This window comes from Vipera ursinii, assembly GCF_947247035.1.
Source record: "Vipera ursinii genome assembly, chromosome: 9".
Taxonomy (NCBI): Eukaryota; Metazoa; Chordata; class Lepidosauria; order Squamata; family Viperidae; genus Vipera; species Vipera ursinii.
Genome location: NC_139523.1, coordinates 25,240,733 through 25,259,816, shown reverse-complemented (window position 1 = coordinate 25,259,816; position 19,084 = coordinate 25,240,733). Strand labels below are relative to the sequence as shown.

Below are 19,084 nucleotides of genomic sequence, written 5' to 3'. Positions count from 1 at the left end.
CTGGCATTTGGGCTTTGCCATCGGGCACTCTGCAGGCCAGGAAGGTCATATGCAGCCAAGAGTGAAACCGTACCGTGCACGAGAGGACAAAGGCCCTGCGGCTCTCTCAGGGCACCCCATCGGTGGGGCCAGAAGCGGGGCGAGGCTGAAGCAGGACTTGTCCTTTAGCCTCTCCTATGACAGCAAGATGCTCCCAGGGACTGAAGCAGCCGGAGCCTCCCAGTCGGACGTGGCGGCCCTTCCGGGGAACCCCCTCTGACCGGATCCCTTCCAAGGACTGGTCCCCACAGAATGCCGTGGGCATGGCAGGTTGCAACCCATCAGGTGTACCATGTTGACTCCAGAGAAGAAATTAACGGGGAAGACAGCCACCCCACTACAGGCCAGGCAGGACAAGGCCAGGCCTGGCCGAAGGTGGACAAAGGAAATGCTACATGTGGGCATCTTCCTCGTGACTACATTTGCATCTTTAAGTATTTTCAGGAAAGTCTTTAGCCAACAGGGAACAACAGTTCTTACACACCTGGCAAAAATGGGGTGGGGCAGGGCAATTACCTGGGGACTCTTGTGGCACACAAAGTTGTGCCATCTTCCTTTGCCTTCAGTGACCCAAAGTCTTTGTTTAGTGCCGGGTGTGAGACAATATTCATCTTGCCAGTTGTGTATATTGCTCCTAAGTGTAAATGTGTGATTTTTAATCATTCCCAGTGCATTTTAAGCCTGATCTCCCTCAAACAGCCAGTCGCTCAGAGACCAAAGGGCAAAGCTCATGCACCGTTGGAAGGAAGTCTGCAAAGGCAAATTTTTAGAGGTTTTTCTAGTAAGAAATGGATGTTTTTTTTTGTTTAAAATCATATCCTCGTGCTAACAGTGGAAATGCATCTTCATCAAAAACAAGTAAGTCCCAGTGGAATTTGACCCCAGGTAGGGAGCCAAAGCTGATAAAGGTCCCCCGCCCAGAGGAGGGAAAGGGCCCAGAGAAGCCTTGGCAAAGCTGCCCCACCAATCACGGCTCGCCTATCCCAAGGCAATTAGCACCGCTAATTGCCTCGTTCTCTTCCCCTCCGCAGTTCTCCATCAGGCCTGAAGACGGAGCACCGCCCCAGCAGGGAGGGAGCGGGTTGCAAGGGATCGGCTGGTCCGCTTGCCCACCACCCCGCCTGTTCCAGGGGGCGCTGCTGTGGGGGGGGTGCGGGGAGGCCGGGCTGGAGGCAGCCAGGCGTCTGGGAGAAGGGCAGGCCGGGCCACCTTGGACAGCAGCCCTGAGCGAAGGGGCAGGAGTTGCCTTCCCTGCAACCCTCCAGCCAGTCCTTTCCCTGGCAAAGAACTGAGCCGAAGCAGGTGGAAATATCTGCCCCAAAACAAGAAGGAAGAGCCCCCCAGTCAGGAGCAGTGTACCTCTTGGGATGTGTCGCTGAGCAGCAAAAGGAGGGGGCAGCAGCCCCTGGGCATTGTGTCCCTCCACCCACCGCTCCAGCCAGGAGAAAGCAAGGGGGAGGGAGGGGAACCCCCTGCAAATTCCTCTGCACCCCAACAGCCAGCTGCCCAGTGAGGATCCGTTGTCACTCTTCAGACAAGTCAAGGGGGCTTTGCCTACCAGGACGGTGAGGGTGGCAGCCTGGCCCCTGAAGATACCTATGGTTAGGGTTGGGGTCAGTTATCCTGCCTGCCACCTTCTTTCCTTGGCAGGAAATGCCCAAAGTGCCTCCTGGCACGTTTGCGTTGCATTAAAAGGCAAAATTTGGGCCCCTGAGCTTCAGAGGATGCCAAGACGGAGCAGATCTCTCAAAAGCCTTTCCGTGAAATTGCTCACTGAAGAAAGCGGGGCTGCCTGAGGCTTGCCCCGCTCTGGCCAAAGGGGGAAGACTGAAAGGCTGAGCCAGGGGTGCCCCAAGACTTTCCTCACCCCAAGGTGGTTTTGCTGCCCCAGTACCCGCTCACCCCCGGCACCCTCTTACCCACACAGGGCTATGGCAAAAGACAAAGACTGAATGCCATCCAGATTTTTGCTTTTTTTTTTAATTAATGCCCGTTCTGGCAACAGCAGAGCAGGCTTCTGGACAGCCAACGTTCATCAGCAAAGAACCAGCTCCTTCAGGGCAGATGTCCCGATGAACAAGCCAGCGCAGCTGCTAGCCGAGGGGCAGCGCTGTCCAGACTGCCACTGCCGACTGCCCAAACTCTGCAGACAAAGGCTCACGGCAGGCACAAACAACGCCCAGCTCGGTGGCGGTTGCTTCCCAAACGGCACCCACTCCGTCTCGCTGGGCTCTGATCCTGCGCTTGCTAAGCCCCATCCTGGGGGCTCAGGAGAAACCAGCCCGCCCTGAGACCGAGATCCACACCGGGGAAAGAAGATGGTAAGGGAAGGCCAGGCCAGGGAGGGCCTGGTGGCAGCTGGTTGGCAAGGGAGACGGCGCCCCTTTGCCCAGGGCACAATGTGAGCTCTTGGGGCAGCTAAGGCAAAGCCGGAGCCAAGGGGGTGTCTGGGTCAAGGGCCGGCCCAGAGCTGGACAGGAGCTCCCCAGGGCTGGGCAAGAGAGGGCCTGTGGGCTGAGCAGCTAAATTTCGCTGCTCTCCCAAGTGGGTCAGAGTGCCGCCCCCCTTCCTGGGCCAGGGGGCTGCCGAGCGGCCGACGGCATCCTGGAGGCGAGCCCATGCCCGGGAATCACTGCTCCGGACGGCCTCGCACAGCAGCTGGGCCTGTTCCCGCAGCTGGGCCAGCTCCCGCTGGGTGCTGCTGTTCTGCCGGAGCAGCTCCTTGGTCCGTAGCGTGATGGCCAGCAGCCCTGACCTACGCAGGATCTCCACCGTGTTGCGCAGGCGGCGCTGTCTCGCCAGGCTCTGCCCCCCCAGCCTCCTGGCACCCTTGATAACCGCTCTGCCCCCAGCAGAGGCTAACCCAGGACAGGAAGGCAGGGGGGGCCGCGCAGGCCCCTCCGGGCTCCCAAGGGCAGAAGTCTGGGGGCTGCCAGGCAACTCTTCTGGAGGTTCCTCACAGGTGTCCTTTGGGGCTTCCGCCACGCAGAACTGCTTGTGCCTGCCGGGCTCTCCCGCTGGGCTGGGTCCTTCCTCAGCCTGCTGGCCTGGATGACAAGCGATTCTGGGGTAAGTGCGGAGGGTGGGGAAGTGGATCTCCTTGGCAGAGGGCTTCTGGCTGGGAAGCGTGGGCTTCAGAAAGGCCATGGGCTCCTGGAGGAGGAGGAGGCGGGCTGCAGAGCAGTGGTGACTGTCCAGGGGGTGCTGGTTGCTCCAGGCCAAGAAGGGGGCTGTGGGGGACACTCCCAGGGTCTGCAAGAGGGGCAGGGCGTCAGAAGGGGGCTTCCCTGGGTTGGGTGCCCACCCAGCCTCACCACCAACGACATCCAATTCCTGCAGGCAAGGGGAACCCACCCCCTGGTGTGACCAGGCTGGGGCATCCAGGCCAGGGGGACGGGACTGGCCAGCCACACAGGGGGCTACCTGTTTGGGGATCATGTTCTTGATGAGGTAGAGAGGCGCCAGCAAAGCAGGGAAGGTGCTGGCCAGGAGCCCCCCCTTCGCTTTCTGCAACTCAGCTGGCCTCGGGGGCAAGCAAGGGGCGGCCTGGTCCTCGGTGTCCGTCTGCTCAATCGCACTCAGGGACTCCGAGCTCCTGTCTGTGCAGAGGAGGAGGGAAGCAGGTCAGGGCAGCGAGAGGGCAGGTGGGTGGCCCCTGCCACGAGTGCTCCTGGCCATGGAATCCCCTGGTGGCTGCCACTTCTGCAGCGCAGCCCACGCCGTGTGGGGCAACCTTCACCTCCATCCAGCACCCCCCGCCAATTGACTCCCCACTCCTGGGACAGGCAGAGACCCTACCCCAGCAACGGGGCTGCTGCAGCAAGACCTCCAGCAAGGGTCCATACCTGAAAATCCGGAGTCCTTTTCTCCTTCACTCGCTGGGCAGCTGGGCTTGGGGGGGCCATAATGGGTGGCCCTTTCAATCTTCTCAGGCTGCCCCACATGGACACCCCACTTTGAACCTGGCCTGGCCAACGGGCTCCTCGCCTCCCTTGCAGGCCAGGAACGGGAGGCCGAGGGCTCATTCGAAGGCATGACTGCGCCTCTCAGTTCTCTAAGGGGGGCAAAAATGGGGGTGGGAAAGATGGAATAGTCAGGAAACCCCACAAAGCAGAACCCCTAACCCGCCACAAACATGGCACCCGGCAGCATCTGAAAGGCTCGTTCCCCGTGCCCCTCCTGAACCATGAAACCCCTGCTGGGCGGAAGCAGGCATGCTAACGGGGTCCCCTCCGCAACCCCCCCAAAGGGCAGGCACCAAAGGGCAGAGCAGAGCCACTTCACAGGCACCCCTAGTCTCCAGGGACTGAGCTGGGGGGGATTTATCTTGGGGAAGTCCCTATTCCATCAGTGGAGGGGCTGCAAGAAATGCATCCCACCCACCAAACCACTGGAGCGCTATCTCTGCAGTACCACAGAGGCCACCATACGGCGCCAGTGGGACCCATCCACCTTCCCCTGTGGGGGCGGAGGGAAGGGGCTGTCTTGGCAAGGAAGGGGCCTTGCCTGCGTGCGGTTGAGGGTGTCCTGTGAAAAAGAGAAGCAGCGGATGGCCCTTGGGGAGGGGGTGCCCATTTGGACTCAGCCTGTGCGCCCGTGAACCCACCCCTGGCACTTCTTCAGTGCTCAGTCTGGCCTTCCTTCGCTGAGAATCGCAGGGCCCCTCCGGCTGGCCGCGGTGTGCTCAGTGCCCGCCCCTTTCCTCGGGGGTGGGCAGCAGGGTGCCCGAGTGGGCGGTGCCTGGAGCACCGGGCCTACCACGTGCTGCAGCAGCCCAGGGAGGCGGGTGCGGAGGGCTAGTGAGCCTGCCTGGTTGCTCGGCTCCCTCCTCTCCGGCTGGAGGAGAGGGGCTTGTGGGCTGTGCAGCCATGGGCACGGCTTCAGCCTCTCCCTGGTGGCAGACCCAAGCCCCCTTAATGACAGCCAGGCAGCCCAGTGGGCTGGAGAAAGCGGCAGCACCGTCGCTGTCCTCCAAGGCCGGAATGCCAGACACCCCCCTCCCACACTCGTCAGGCTGATCTCCTGGCCGCTTTCTGGGCTATGCAACTAATCCAGGCCCTTCCTTCTCCTAACCATCCGATCCAGTGCATTACTAACCTCCCCGTCTCGTTCTATCACCATCGCCAACTCAGGGATGGCGCCTCTGGGGAGAAGGGAAAGCTGGTGAAGACAGCTCAGCCCCCCCCCCCCGGGCTGATGGGTGGTGCAGAGGGCCTGACTTATCTGTGCAGCATCCAAGCCCCATCCTGCCCCAAATGCTGAGATGTGGCTAGTGAGGGACCACCGCTTAAAGCGTGCCAAGGGGCAAGTCCTCAATCTGCTCAGCCCTCACGGTCCAGCCCTTGTGCCCCACCAAGGCGAGCTCTCAAGTCCCCCCCCCTGTCAGCTTGCTGGCCACATATCTGCTTAGCATCTTCCCAGGGAAGGGAGGGGCAGGCGGGAGGGGGGAGGGAGGGTCCAGTCTCTGCTCCTGGAGAGTGGCCAGAGGAGGACGGAGAGGCCACAGGATGGCTCACATGCGGTTGCTTCATGGGAGGCCGCCTCCTCCTCCTCCTCCTCCTCCTCGCATTCAAAGACAGGCGATTGCCTCTGCTCTGCGCCCAACCAGCCCAGCTCCAAACAATGGAATGCAGCAGAGGGGATCCTCCTACACACATGTGCATGTACACACACACACACACACACACACAGAGAGAGAGAGAGAGAGAGAGAGAGAGAGAGAGAGAGAGAGAGGGAGGTTGGGGATCAACCAGAAGAGTGATTTCTAGCTCCTGTAGCTGAGCTCTGGGCAAAGAAAGCAGAACATCTGGAAGAGAGGCCAGTGCACGGCTGGTGGCTCTCCCGGCACCTCGGGCAGCCCTTCCCTTCCTGGGCCCACCCATCATCCCCACCCTGAAGCCCCAAAAGCAAGACCCACATTTCAGCTGCCCTCCCCCATTTCTAATAGCCAGACAGTCGTGCACCCCTGCCACAGCCTCCCCCATCGCTAAAACTCCCATCATCCACCTTTCAGGTCGGAGCGAAAGGAGCCCCCATTTGGCACAGCTTTGGAGGGGCACCCCCAGCAAGCTAAAGGTGCCGGGCCTCTTTCGGCAGCACCTTTGTGTGCTCTGCAGATCCCAGCTGCCCTTCACAGCCTTGTGAAACAACCCGCTGCAATCGAAGGAGAGCGAGTTGGAGAAAATAGATCTGGGCGATTACTCTGCAGTCCGTGACTGAAGCAACCCCCCCACCCAGCTGATCCCTCCTCCCACAAATGCTGGACTAAATCACCATCAACTATGGTTTGGTAACAGGCCAGAAAGTCAAAGCTGACACCTGCTACCAGCACAAGGAAAGAGCAGTAATGGGATGGGAGGAGGAGGGAATAGCTGCAGACAGATCCAGGGCCCTGAGTTAGCTGGGGGGGGCAGCCAATCCCCCTCCCCCGGATTAATCTGTCCACCCCCAAGAGGCTCACCTACCTGCTGAATGGGGCAGAGACGGTCTCTCACCTGCTCCTATGTCCTCAGCCATCTTTCTTCCACCCTAACTAAGAAGGAAAGCGGGGAGGGGGGTTGGCAAATGGAAGGGAAGCCCCCACCCTCTCGTGCACGCACCCACAGATCACCCCAGAGACTTCTGGACGGGGTTTGGAAGGACTGCCCCACATGGAACGCACACTTGCTCATGGCCACCTCACTCTGTTCATTGCACGCTCACCCCACCTCCTGCCAGGCAGAGCAGAGGCGAGGGTGGCTACATCGTGTGAGTGTGCAGGTGCACACAGGGACACACAGGAGCAAACACAGAGGATCTCTTCCCTTTTTTCCTCTTTCCAAGGATCAAAATCACGGGAAGTATTAGTTCCTCTTTATAAAGCCTTAGTAAGGCCACATCTGGAATCCTGCACCCAGTTTTGGTCACGTTACAAAAAAGATGTTGAGACTTCGTAAACTGCAGAGAAGAGCAACTAAGATGATTAAGGGCCTGGAGATTAAAAGATATGACGAACTGAGTTTGGCAAGTCTAATGAAGAGAAGAACAAGTGGGGACATGGTAGCAATGCTCCAATATCCGAGGGGCTACCATAAAAAGAGGGGATCAGCCTATCCTGCAAAGCAGGGGTCCTCAACCTTGGCAACTTTAAGACTTGTAAACTTCAACTCCCAGAATGGCGTCTTCCTACCCGAAGGCAGAAGCAATGGATGGAAACTAATCGAGAATCCAGTTAGGACCAAGAAGAAATTACCTGACATTGAGAACAATTAATCAGTGGAGCGGCTGGCCTTCAGACGTTGTGGGTGTTCTTTTACTGGAGGTTTTTAAGAAGAGACTGGAGAACCAACTGCCTGAAATGGTACAAGGTCTCCTGCTTCAAGGGGTTGGACTACAGGACCTCCAAGGTCCCTTCCAGCTGTATTCTGGTTGATGTGTATGTGCCGGCCATCACATCAGAGACCCCTCACAGCTGACTTTCGGCACAGCAGCTGACCCATCCTAGGCCCAAGGAAGACAGGGAAGCCAAGGGGTGCCAGCCAAATGGAGCACAGATTGCCAGCTGCTCTCAGGTGGACATGCCTGCATGTTCGTTCCTAGCCCCAAATGGTTCCAGAGCCCAGACGGTGGAAAGCCAGCAGCTGCTTGGGAGGCTGGGAAAAGCTCCTGGGACCACTTGGGACATCAGCAGGGACCTTAGAAACAGCAGCTTTTAGGGGGGTAACCAGCAGGATGATTGCAACCTGTCTCACGGAGAGGGGGTGCAGAAAGCCCCCTCCCCTTCTTTTCTTGCTAGCCAGAGTCCTTCAAGCTGCTTCTGTGCCTCCACGGGTCTCCTCTTCGCTCACCTGCCCCAGCACGAGGCAACCAGGCAGCCACAAGGCCCCACTCGACCCTGGGAACCGAGCCGGGACTGGCGGCAGGAGGGCCTGGAGGGCCTTTCCGCTGTACCTGCTCAGCCTGGAATGCTACCTGCAATTCCCCTCAAAGCCTGACCTGTCACTGCACGTTGTTTTTTTTTGTTCGTCAGAAAGTTCATTTCTAACTGTACATTTCCCCTGCTCTCTGCACCTGTTGTGATAACTTATCTGGTAACCATAGTGAATCCCATATGACTAGTTATATTATGGTTTCAGTCTGTTTAGTGCGCATGTCTAGAAGAGGTTCTCACAGTGTTTATCTTTATTGTTTTATTCACCTTTGCTGTTACTGTCTGTTACGTTAGGATGTAGTGAGCTAGCTCTTTATAATATATATATTTAGGTTTTATATTTTTGTAAGTAAAAGGTATTTAGTAAGATTATGCGTCGTGTTTTTATTGCCTTCCTGCATGCACATCATGCATTCTCTGAAGCACGGTCCTTTGCCCTCTACAAAGGTGCTTTTTACCTTGACATGACCAGCATCACAAACTACACAATCCCGACATCCGCACCAGGCTGGCCTGCAGCTGCAACCCTTGGGACTCGGCTCTTGTGCCCAGCCTCAGGTGGGGCTCACGCAGCAAAAGGAGGACGGGAGGGAAGAGCCCCTCCAAGCCACGACCCCCAAACAGCCCCGTTGCAAACGGTCTGGCGCCCCTTCAAGGGACGCCCCTCAGCCGGCGGGGGCCGCCTCCGCATCGCCATGGGGCAAGACAAGCGGGGCGCCCGGAGGCGCGGCCGGGAGGGCGGCGGGCGAGGCTCAGGCCGGCGGGACGCCCTCCTCGGCGGCCCGGGCGTCGGGCCGAGCCTCCTTTCCCGGGGGCGCCTGGGCCAAAGGCTGCTCCCACCCCGCGACCCTCGCGCTCCGCCAGAGACCCCCGGCCGACCCCCGCGGCCGCCCTTGCAGAGGAGCCCCTGCTTGGGGGCGCTCCCGCGGAGCAGCCCCGCCTCGGAGGGCATCTGGGAAGACGGGCGGAGGCCAGTGGAGGGAAGGGGAAGCCCGCGCCCAGAGAACGCGGCTCTAGTCCTCGTGGAGGAGGTCGGAAACTGGGATCGCGCAGCCCCCGCCTGCTCGTTTCGCGAAGCAAGCAGAGCACGGGCACGCCCCCCAGTTGACCGGCAGCCGCAAAAGCCAATAGGCTGCTCCCTCGTCCCGCGGGAGCCGGGCGCGGGAGCCACGTGCGGGGCGCGGCGCCCGGTCTGCGGCCACGTGAAGGGCGGGCCCAGTGCGGGACACGTGCGGGGGCGGAGCCAAAGGTGCCTCTCGTCGGGCTGCCTCACCTCCCAATGGCCCTTTCGTGGGCTTTTGGCTCCGCCTCCCGGGTCCCGAGGCTGCTCCCGGCCGAGCCAAGCCAGGCGGGCAGCGCCATTCCAGGGCCAGTTCGAGATTGTTGTGAGCCGCCAGAGCTACCGCCCCACCCAGCGGAAGGACTAGCGAGGTCCCGCGGCTAGAGCGGCGAAGCGGCAGTCTAAGAAGTTTCGGGTTCGAAGCCGCTTTTCGCCGGCGGGGAACCATAGAGCTCGGATCGCCAGAGCGCCGCCGCGGAAACCATGCGCTCCGAGCCCGCCTCTCAGCGACCGGAAATAAGCCCCCCCCACAGGGTCTGAGATGGTGCGCGTGCGCCAGAAAGGGAACGCCCAATTGGTCCCGCAGCGGGACGCGGGTCGGCGGCGCCTGCGGAAAAGCAGGCGGAAATCCTACCGGTGAAGCTCAACCGTGCGGGGGGGGGGAGCCTGGCCCCTGCCCCCTTCTCTGTCCCGCCGGAAGGGGGTCTGGGCGCGCCGCCACACGAGGGCAGCCCCGGTCAGCGCGCTTGTCATCCGGCAGGTGCAGAGGGCGCACGACGGACGGAGAGCCGATTGGAGAAATAAGTGAAAATCTGCCCGCCTGCGGGAGATCTGGCAGCTGCCCCCTGCGCGCCGGATCCTGGCCGGGAGGAGGAAGAGGAGCGGCCCATGGAGCCCCCGGGGCCCAAGCAGGCCAGGAGGTTCGCCCTGAGGACGCCGGGGGAGGCGGAGGAGGCGGCCGCGGTGAGCAGCGGTCGGGCGGGAGCAGCCCCGGGAGGAGCCGGCCGCTTCAGGGCTGAACGCCCCCTCCCTCCCGGGCGGGGCCGGGCTGGGGCGAGGGGGCGTTCGGGAAGCCCAGGTTCGGTCCCCCCTCCAGCCCTTGGGACGGGGCCCCGCCGGGGAGAGCGCAAAGGCAGGGGCAGGGATGCCAGTTGAAGCGCGGGAGCCGTTTGTGCCTCGGGGACGCTCGTCCGTTCACCGGGAAGGAGGCATGGGGCTTGCTCCTTTTCTGGAAGATCTCCCAGCAGCGCAAGGGGAAGCCTCTGGTGACAGTAACACGCCTTCTGCACACTCTTTCTTGTGCCCACGTAGGGATTGGAGGCCAATTCCCCGCTTGCCCCTCTCCAGCTCCTCTCCTCCCACTCCCTACCCCCAACAGCTACCTCCTTGAGTTTTGCTGAGTGATCCGTGAATCTCTTTGCAGATCTCTTTCCCATGACTTGGGTGATTTGGGCCCTTAACTTGTACCCAGAAAGTCTGCAGAGGAAAATCTCTCTGAGGGGCTGCCATCTCTCCTTTCAGCATCTGAAACGGATCCTTCGCCCTCTCGTTCCCAGGTGAAGCCTCTCTTCAAACCCACTTCAGCAGCCAGAGCCGCAACAGTCCCTGAGCCCTTAGCTGCACCAAGGGGGACATCCTACGCAGACTACATCGTTGGGCAAGGCGTGGCCTCCTCTTCCTCCTGCGCTGCTGCTCAGCTGAAACCCACCTCTGCTGCTCCCGCCGCATCGGCCAGGAACATCTTGGAAGAAGCCCCTCCGGAGAACCAGGATGAGAGTGCTGTGCCCCCCAAAAGCACCGCGGAAGACAAAGGTTCCCCCTTAAACCCCACAGCCCCCAAAGCAGGGGCCAAGCACAACACTATTATCGTCAGTCCCCGGCAGGTGAGATGAAGCAGACAGGCCAGCAGGGAACATTCCTGGTCAGCTTCCCCATTTTGGCAGCCTGGCTATTGCGAGGCCAGTCTTTCAAGGCAAGTGTGTCCAATGCTCAGGGACAGCTGTCCAGGAAGGTGGCAGGACTGGGTGCAACTATTCTTCACGTCCAGTGCAGACCGCTTAGAAGATCAGCTTTCCCCTGCTTCGATGTCAGGATTCCCCAAACACCCTAGGCCAGGGGTGTCAAACTGCCAGCCCGCGGGCCAGCCGCATCATGCAGAAGCCGCGCCCATCCCATTGCCGGCAATGGCAAAACTGTCCTGATACATTGTGTGATGTCATGTGACGTCACGAGTTTGACATGTCTGCCCTAGGCACTACTGAGAATTCTGGGAACTGGCCTTTCTAACTGGCCCGCCCTCTCACCGGTTCCTGTCCTTTCCTGCTCCTTCAGCAGAAGACAAGGCCTTTCTCCACACCCTGATGAAATACCTCCGCTTTCTTCAGGAGGTCCCACATACTGCTGATGCTTTTGGAGCCCAATGACAGCTTCTCGCCTGGCCTCACAGAAGTGGGCTGCCTGCCTGCTTCTTTGACCACAGGCAGGTGGGAATTCCTTCCCAATGACAGTGGACTCTTTTCTGCCCTCAGAGGGGGAACCCCATTCTGAAGTTTATCCGCAACGTGCCTTGGGAATTTGGCGAAGTTGTCCCAGATTATGTGTTGGGCCAGAGCACGTGTGCCCTTTTCCTGAGGTAAGCAGAGGAAGCTCAGATTAACTTCCACCACAAGCTATTCAGGTAGCTGATTTGGGGGAAAGTGTTTTTATAGTTAACTGTAAACGTACTTGCATGTATAGTAATATCAGTTTTGAATGCAAGCTTTGCCAGTTGAAACACAGGAGTGCTTTTTGCCAGAAGTAGGGGACCCACGTCTGTTCACAATTGAAAAGGAATTGAGCTTATTCCTTTTTCCTGAAAAAAATCACATAGTACCGCAAGGGAAACCATCTGACATGAGGTAAACCTTCTGCAAATTCTTTTTTCAGGTCCAAAATGCTGTTTCCCTCTTGGTATAAGCAGAATGCTCTCCATTCTTTCCCGTGGAGCATTTAAAATTGTTGCTAAACTTCCCACATTAAGAGTTGGTGAAATGTACGGCCTGAAAGGCAACAGCCCATTTTACCCACATGGAGATACAAGATTTAGGATGCGTATTGCAGAATCCAATGCAGATCAGAATCAGGCCTCTTTTTTCAATCATTATTGCAACATTATTGAAGTTTGATAAAACCAAATCTTGATAGCTGTTTCCTCTTTGAAAAGGACAAATTGAACTGACGTTTCTCTTTCTAGCCTCCGGTACCACAACCTGAATCCAAATTACATCCATGAGCGGCTGCGTAACTTGGGGAGGACGTACCAGCTGCAGGTGCTCCTGCTTCAGGTTGACGTGGTGAGATATAGCCCCCCCCCCCAAAAAAATCTGTTACCTCCTTCCCGCTTCGGACAGCCAATTCCATGGATTTCCTTGCCCCATGTCCCTTTGCTAGCCCAGTGTCCACTAACAAACTCAGGCCCACAATGCTTCTGTTCATTCTCTGTGGCTGCTGAGTTTGGCAGCTGCCAGGATGCCTGCAGGGCTGGGCCCATTGCAGGGGAAGATGCTGGAATGCAGGGCCCTTGTTGGCCTGAAGGCAGGTGGTCCTTTCTCGCTTTCCAAGGCTGGCTACCTTAACTGCAGTTCCTCTCTCGGCTCTTTCAGAAAGACCCCCACCAGGCAGTCAAGGAGCTAGCCAAGATCTGCATCCTTGCTGACTGCACCCTCATCCTGGCTTGGAGGTGAGACCCCAACGCTGGGTGGGTGGGTGAAACCTGGCTATGGAAGACCCCTGCAAGCAAGTTTCCCCTTTAAATTTTCCTTAAGACGAGATGCCCCTGCTCAGGCAGAATGTCATGCTTAGATTTTCTCCGAGACAAACAGGAATAACCTCATAAACACCGGGCAGAGAGGCAGCTCTCATGAGCTTCCTGCAATGGCTTTCTGATCCTGTCCCACGCTTAGTCCAGAAGAAGCCGGACGTTACTTAGAGACGTACAAGGCCTATGAGCAGAAGCCGGCTGACCTGCTGAAGGAGAAAGTGGAGCGAGATTATCTCTCGCGGGTAAGGCCACTTTCCTTTGGCTGGGGAGGGAGCAGGTCAGAGCCTGACTGGGGCATGCAGGGCACCTTCCCAGCCCTGGGCCCCAGCCACGAGCTGCCAGTTGCCTAGCTTTTTTCTTAAGCAGCAGAGTAGTCTCTGCTAAACTTGGCCTGGCGCTGCAGCTGCTTTGTTCTCTCCCAGGTGACCGACTGCCTGACCAGCGTCAAATCCGTGAACAAAACAGACACCGTGAGCCTGCTGTCCACATTTGGAGTGAGCCAGCCAGTTCTCTGCTAGGGGTGGGCTGGCAGGATTTGGTGCTTTGACAGCAGCCCTCCCCGGCAATGTGCAAGCTGGAAAGGGTCATCTGTGACACACACACACCCCCAGGCTGTTGAACTCCACTTCCCATCAGCCCTAACCAATGTAGTAAAAGCGGGAGGGATGGGACCTACAGTTCAGCAATATTTGCAGAGCCTTCCCCTTCAGTCCCAGGTGCGTGCTGGTGCTGGTGCGTGCTGGTGTGTATGCACTTGCTTCCTACTGAGCCTCTGCTGGGTCTGATGCCTGCTAATGCAGTGGGATCATTCCGCTAAGTCCCTCTGCCATTACCTTGCAGTCACTGGCCAATATTGTCCGGGCGTCCAAGGAGGATCTTTCCCTGTGTCCTGGCATTGGGCCTCAAAAGGTGAGTGGAGGCTGTTGCCTCAAGCCCTCCAACCCATCGGCTGGCACAATGGAAGGGAAGCCCGTCTTCCCCCCCCCCCCCTAGTCAGAGGCTTCCTCTTTCTAAGCCAAGGAGGGCGCAAGCAGCATCCCTCAGTTGCTGCCCTTAACCCTAGGGCAGCCACCTGTGGAGCCACCAAGCCAGCACAGAGGGGAGGTGCGGCTATTTCAGTTTGGGAAGCCAAACGCGATGGTAGCCCAGTATTGCTGGACATCCTGCAGTTTGAGTCCCAACACATCTGGGGAGGCCTGACAGGAAGGTTTTCAGTGGGGAACACCTTTAAAAGAGGCCAGGTGTTTCAAAGTTTGGATGTCTGAAAGCATCTGGACTAGCCCTTTTTTTTTTTGGTCTTCACTCACACGCCTTCTTTCCAGGCCAAGAGGCTCTTTGACATCCTTCATGAACCATTTCTGAAGGTGCCCAAATGAGGAAGGGGCTCAAGAGCATCAGAGGATGGGCCCAGGATGATTCACCATCGTCTCTGAAACTACCAGTTTCCAATCCCCCCCCTCCCTCCAAGCTCCAGGAAGGAATGGCAACAGAGCAACTCCCTCTCGGAGGAGCAACGAAGCCCCTTATTTTGCTATGTGAACATCGCTTCCCAAAGCAGGCAATAAAACACAGGCAGGAAAAACAATGTGGCCGCTCATTTTTAAGGGGAGAAATGGCAGAGAACATGGAGCCTTCCAAGGAACGCTGGCATGCAGAGCTCCCGGATTTGGAAGGGCAGACAGCATGAACAAAACGCTCGAAAAGGCTGCTAAGCCTGGTCCTCTCCTTCCCTCCTCCTCCTCCTCCTTTTGGGTCTGGGCTTTGGAGCCTCCCCGTCAGTTTGCAATGGCTGTTCCGGCCCTGCCTCTTGCCGCAGAGGGGTGGCCCAGTCCTGCACAAGGGGCTCCAAGAGCTGCTGCGTTTCTGTCTCCCGTTCCTGCAGAGGCTTCCCCTTCTTTTTGCAGGCCAGGAGTTCCCCAGCAGGGCCCCCTCTGGCTGACCCCAGACCTCCTTCTGGAAAGCTTCTCATACAGCGGATGTCCCCCGGCTGCTCCTTGAGGGCTGCAACGGCCCACAGCTCCTCCGCCACCCTCTCTCGGCTCTTCTTCTTCTTCTTGCAGCTGAAGAGTTCCTCAGCGGGGTCCTCTGTGACGGCCCCCAGACTCTCTTCTGCATGGCTCCCCAGAGAGGGGACGTCCCCCAACTCCTCTTTAAGAGCTGCAACACCCCACAGCCCCTCTGCCCCCTTCCCTGGGCTCTGCTTGATGTAGCCAGGGAACTCTCCACCCGGTTCCTCTTTCGCTGATCCCAGACCCTCTTCCGGAAGGCTCCCCAAGCAGGGGATGTCCCCTGGCTCCTCCTTGACGGCAGTGACGCCCCACAGCCCCTCCGCCCCCTTCTCCCGGCGCCTCTTTTTCTTTCTGCATCCGGGGAGTTCCCCAGCAGGGTCGTCTCCGACGGCCCCCAGACAAGGGACATCCACTGGCTCCTCCTTGACGGCAGTGACGCCCCACAGCCCCTCCACCCCAGCCCCTCGCGCGCTCTTCCTTCTCCTCTTGGCTTTGCACCTGCCCAGCTCCGGCTCTCCTCCGCAGTCGCCCAGGCCTCCCTCCTGCTCTCGGCTCCCTTCCGGCAAGCAGGGGTCCCGTTCAGGCTGCCAGTACCTCGAATTGGGGTCCGGCGACCCCTCAGTCTCCCGGTCGCCCTTCCGCTTCTTCTCTTTCTTCCCGGCTCTCCTCCTCTGCGGCGCTTCCTCCCCTCCTGACCAGGAACCCTCCTCCGAGGGGCCCATCAGCCGCCCGCCAAAGGCCGGGAGCGTGGCCGGCTCCGTCGCCTCCGCCTCCTCCGCCTTCGGGAGGCGCCGCTTGTCCCCAGCGCTCGCCGGCTCCCGCAGCATCCCCCCGGCGGGCTCCGCGGAGCCCCCCGGAAGCGGCTCGGGCCCCTGCGGCCGCCAGAGCTCCTGCTTCAAAGGCAGCAGCGGCCGCTTCTTGCTCCTCTTCCGCGCGGCCCCCCCGGCCGCTCCCCGGGGAGGGCGGGCGTCCCTGAGCCGCGCCCCGAAAGGGAGGAAGCGCTGCTTGAGCCCTCCCGGCACCCGGGGCGCCGGACGCTCCGCCGCCGGGAAGAGGGGCCGGGCGGCTCCGGGCTCTCCGTAGCGCTCCTGGATCCTCAGGCAGCCGCTGAACGGCTGGGCGCAGGCGAGGCCACCCGGCCGGCCGGCGGCAACCAGCAGGCGGGCGCCGCTCTCCTCCCGGCTCGCGTGGAGGCTGTAGACCCTCGGGCTGCCGTCGGGCTGCGGAGCGCTGAGCAGGCGGGGGCCCAGCAGCGTCAGGCTGCGGCCGGCGAGGCTGGAGGGAGCAGAGGCCGCGTCAGGGAGGAGCCCGGGACCCCCCGCAGCGCCCCCCCCCGCTCTCCCTCCCGCGCCCCCTCACCTCTCCGGCCGGAAGTCGGCGGGGGCCCTGATGAGCAGCAGCCGCGTGCCGGGCGCCGCCAGGCTCTCCGCGCAGAGGGCGGCCCCGGGGCCGAAGCGCCGCGCGCAGAACTCCTCCGGGCACTGGAAGCGGGCGGGCCCTGCGGGAAGCAACGGCGCGCTCACGGGGGGCTCCGGGTCGGGCAGCCCGTCCCGCCCCCCCCCCCGCCCGCCCGGTCAGCCTCCCGCCGCTCACCCGCCGCCGCCTCCCCGCCGGGCGGCCCCATCGCTCGCAGGCCACGTGCGGCGCCTGCGCAGCGCCTTCCGGGAGGCTCCGTGCTCGGAGGCCTCGCCTGCGCCTGCGCCGTCACGGCCCCGCCCCCCACGGGGCCGGTGTCATTCCTCCCTTAAAGGGACCGCAGACCTTCGGGGAGATTGGCGCCCCCTCTCGCCCCCCCCCGTCTCTGGGGCAGCCCCAGGCCGGGAGGTGCTCGCCGGTCAGGCTGCGGGTCCCATCATCCCAGGCCCTTGCCCAGTGCCGCGGCCGATGGGGCTGCTAGTCCAGGCCTGGCATCCCCGCATGCATTCTGGAGGCGAGCAAACCGGCTGCTTTTCGGCGGTGCCTGATGGGCACGGCAATCCCACCCGAAGTGAAGCCTGCTTGGCCTCTGCTGGCCGCGTGCAGCGCGCCGTCTTGCCGCCGGGTGTCGCTGCTGCAGCGGCGTTTGCCGCCCCGGGAGCCCGGCGGACGATTCGTGGCGCCCGGCAGCGGAAGATCCTTGCAGCAGCCGCTTCCCGAGGAGAGATCGCTTGGCGGGTGAACGCAGGGCCGCCTCGCTCTGAGGCCGGGCCTGGGGTCAAGCGAGAGGGGCAGGAGCAAGGAGACCCGCCCGCCTCTCCGCCGCGGCCGGAGGAGGAAGCCCTGCCCGGGAGGAGAGCGCCGGCCAGCTCCCCTGGGCTGGCCGTGGGGCGACGACGACGGGCGGGGAGGCCGTCAGAGCCCGGGAAGGAAGGAAGGTGGAGGGCAGCCGGAGGGGCTGCTGCGCTCTGCCGCTAAAGGGGCCCCGGGCCAGAGGCGCCTGGGAGCCGGAGGGAGGAAGGTGCCCAGATTGGGGTGCTTGGCCCGGAGGCCTGGCTGGGGGACTCCGTCCAGGTGGCGCTGGGGAAACTGAGGCGAAAGACAAGCAGGCGGCCACTTGCAGATTCCGCTGGTCAACAGATCACCCCACCCCAAATCCTAACCCTGCCCTGCCCTGCCCGTGCCAAAAAGCAGAGCCTGCAGAAGGCGACCCCAGGAAAGGGTGGCCAAAATGGGTATGCAAGGCTCACGACCTGGAGGGCGGGCGGCGAAGGCCCAGGCCTCACCTTCCTGTCCTCTGGAGCCCACAGACGGGCAGCCCCCCCCCCCACTGACGTCAGCCGTGGGTTCCTCCGCAGCCCCTTTCCCTCTTGGCCAGGAAGGGCCCACTCCTGTCCTCCAGGCCCTTGGCTTGTGCTTGGGAAGCCTCTTGCAGCTCCTTCCCAAGGAGTCCCCGGCGGGCGGCTGAAAATAGCCTCCCTTCCTCCGTTCGCCCTTTGGGGCTGCGAGCAGGGTGAGACCCGCTGGGACCCCCTCCTCCCTCATGAGTGCGGCAGCTCTACTTTCAGCCTCCCGAGAGCTGACCTGGTTGGTGTGGGGCGGTGTGGGGCTGGTCCACCTTCCTGTTTTCCGCCCTGGCCAAAGTTGCTCCTGGGAGAACCTTACTTGGGTCCCAGCCTGCCCTGCTTGCTTGACCTCAGCAGCGTCAAAGGCAGCCAGCCTCTCCAGTCCAGACTTCATTTGGCCCCTGTGATAAGAGCCATTTTTAAAACTCTTTTTCTTCCAAAAATCTGCCTCCCCTCCTAGGGAAGGGATTTCTGCTAAAGGGGCAGCCCCGTAGAAAGGAAGCAGCAATGTGTTGCCCACTCCTCCCCAGCCTGCAAGACCTCCGGGGTCTTCATCGCAGTATAGACATGCCCACCGCTTGCAGCCTCCGGTGAAAAAAGACCTTTGGGCTGGTCAGCTGCCGGCAATACTTCCTGGCTGCAGGTGAGATTCGCTTGCAAGCTGCCTTCAGGCCTCTAGGACCCCCTGAGTTGGCTGTGGTTTTCAACCTAAAAGTTATTTTCCTCCTCTTAGGGCCTGGCATGTCTTTGCAAGCCCCCTCTCATTTAGCATTTATGGGGGGGGCGTTCTCAGTCCTGGACCCAGAGGCTGGGTTGAAAAATGCCGAAGGGGGCTTTATGATTGGCATAAGAAGAGCGTCTTACTATGACTCAAGCTATTAGCTTCCCCCAATCCCTCCCCACTGGAGACCTGAGGGGCTTCCTACAAGGACTGTGGGGGGGGAAGGTGTTAATTTGAGCCAGGGCACCATGCCACAAAGGGATCAGGAAGCCAAAGAGCAGAGCAGGAACAGGCCCATCCCTACCTCACCTTCAGGCTTCAGAGGAGCTAGGAGGGAGCCTGGCTGCTTCCCCCCCACCTCTTGCAGAGCTGGTCATATTTCACCATTCAGGCAGGCAGGGCTGTTTTGAAGGAAATGCGCTCCAATGAAGTGGGGGCTTTTTCCTGAGCTTCCCAGATTGTAAACATCCCCCTGACCCCTCACCCGTTCGCTCCCTTCTGGCCCTGTCCTGGGGAAGCCTTTGGGAGGACAGGGAAAGGTTGGGGGGGCTTCCGTTCCCCAGGCACTGCCCTCTGGCCTGGGCACCTGTGCATCAGGGGTGGGTGAGTAGTGCCTGGGTCCTGCTCTTGCCCCCCCTCCCTGTTTCTCTTGCACAGCAGGAATTGTCTTGGTCCCCAAAAGAAGCGAGTGGCACTCTTGGGGGTTCCCGGGTGGGGAGGCACCAGGTGTGGAGAAGGGGGGAGGTGGGCTTGTGGCAGCTCAAAGGCCTCTGCAGAAACCAGCC

General features: G+C 60.6%; 3 protein-coding genes across 4 annotated transcripts; 1 reads left to right on the top strand and 2 right to left on the bottom strand.

Moving 5' to 3' along the window:
- Positions 1-2,088: 2,088 nt before the first annotated feature.
- On the bottom strand, positions 2,089-4,144 carry LOC310644271 (CLOCK-interacting pacemaker-like). Its single transcript, XM_083369104.1, has 3 exons — positions 3,885-4,144; positions 3,463-3,638; positions 2,089-3,291 (listed from the first exon to the last, which is right to left on the bottom strand). Exons 1-3 carry the CDS (start codon positions 4,072-4,074, stop codon positions 2,458-2,460), a joined length of 1,200 nt encoding a protein of 399 aa, XP_083225230.1. The 5' UTR covers positions 4,075-4,144; the 3' UTR covers positions 2,089-2,457.
- A 5,055-nt stretch (positions 4,145-9,199) lies between these two features.
- ERCC1 (ERCC excision repair 1, endonuclease non-catalytic subunit) lies at positions 9,200-14,403 on the top strand. 2 transcript variants are annotated; one of them, XM_083369682.1, is made up of 9 exons: positions 9,203-9,971; positions 10,565-10,891; positions 11,537-11,640; positions 12,241-12,340; positions 12,650-12,726; positions 12,950-13,049; positions 13,230-13,301; positions 13,648-13,716; positions 14,130-14,402. In XM_083369682.1, exons 1-9 carry the CDS (start codon positions 9,897-9,899, stop codon positions 14,181-14,183), a joined length of 978 nt encoding a protein of 325 aa, XP_083225808.1. In that variant the 5' UTR covers positions 9,203-9,896; the 3' UTR covers positions 14,184-14,402. The 2 variants fall into 2 exon arrangements, with proteins under 2 accessions (XP_083225809.1, XP_083225808.1); XM_083369683.1 differs by lacking the exon at positions 13,648-13,716 and having other exon boundaries at positions 9,200-9,971; positions 14,130-14,403.
- POLR1G (RNA polymerase I subunit G) lies at positions 14,390-16,510 on the bottom strand. The gene is made up of 3 exons (XM_083369681.1): positions 16,410-16,510; positions 16,176-16,314; positions 14,390-16,091 (listed from the first exon to the last, which is right to left on the bottom strand). Exons 1-3 carry the CDS (start codon positions 16,438-16,440, stop codon positions 14,516-14,518), a joined length of 1,746 nt encoding a protein of 581 aa, XP_083225807.1. The 5' UTR covers positions 16,441-16,510; the 3' UTR covers positions 14,390-14,515.
- Positions 16,511-19,084: the final 2,574 nt, after the last annotated feature.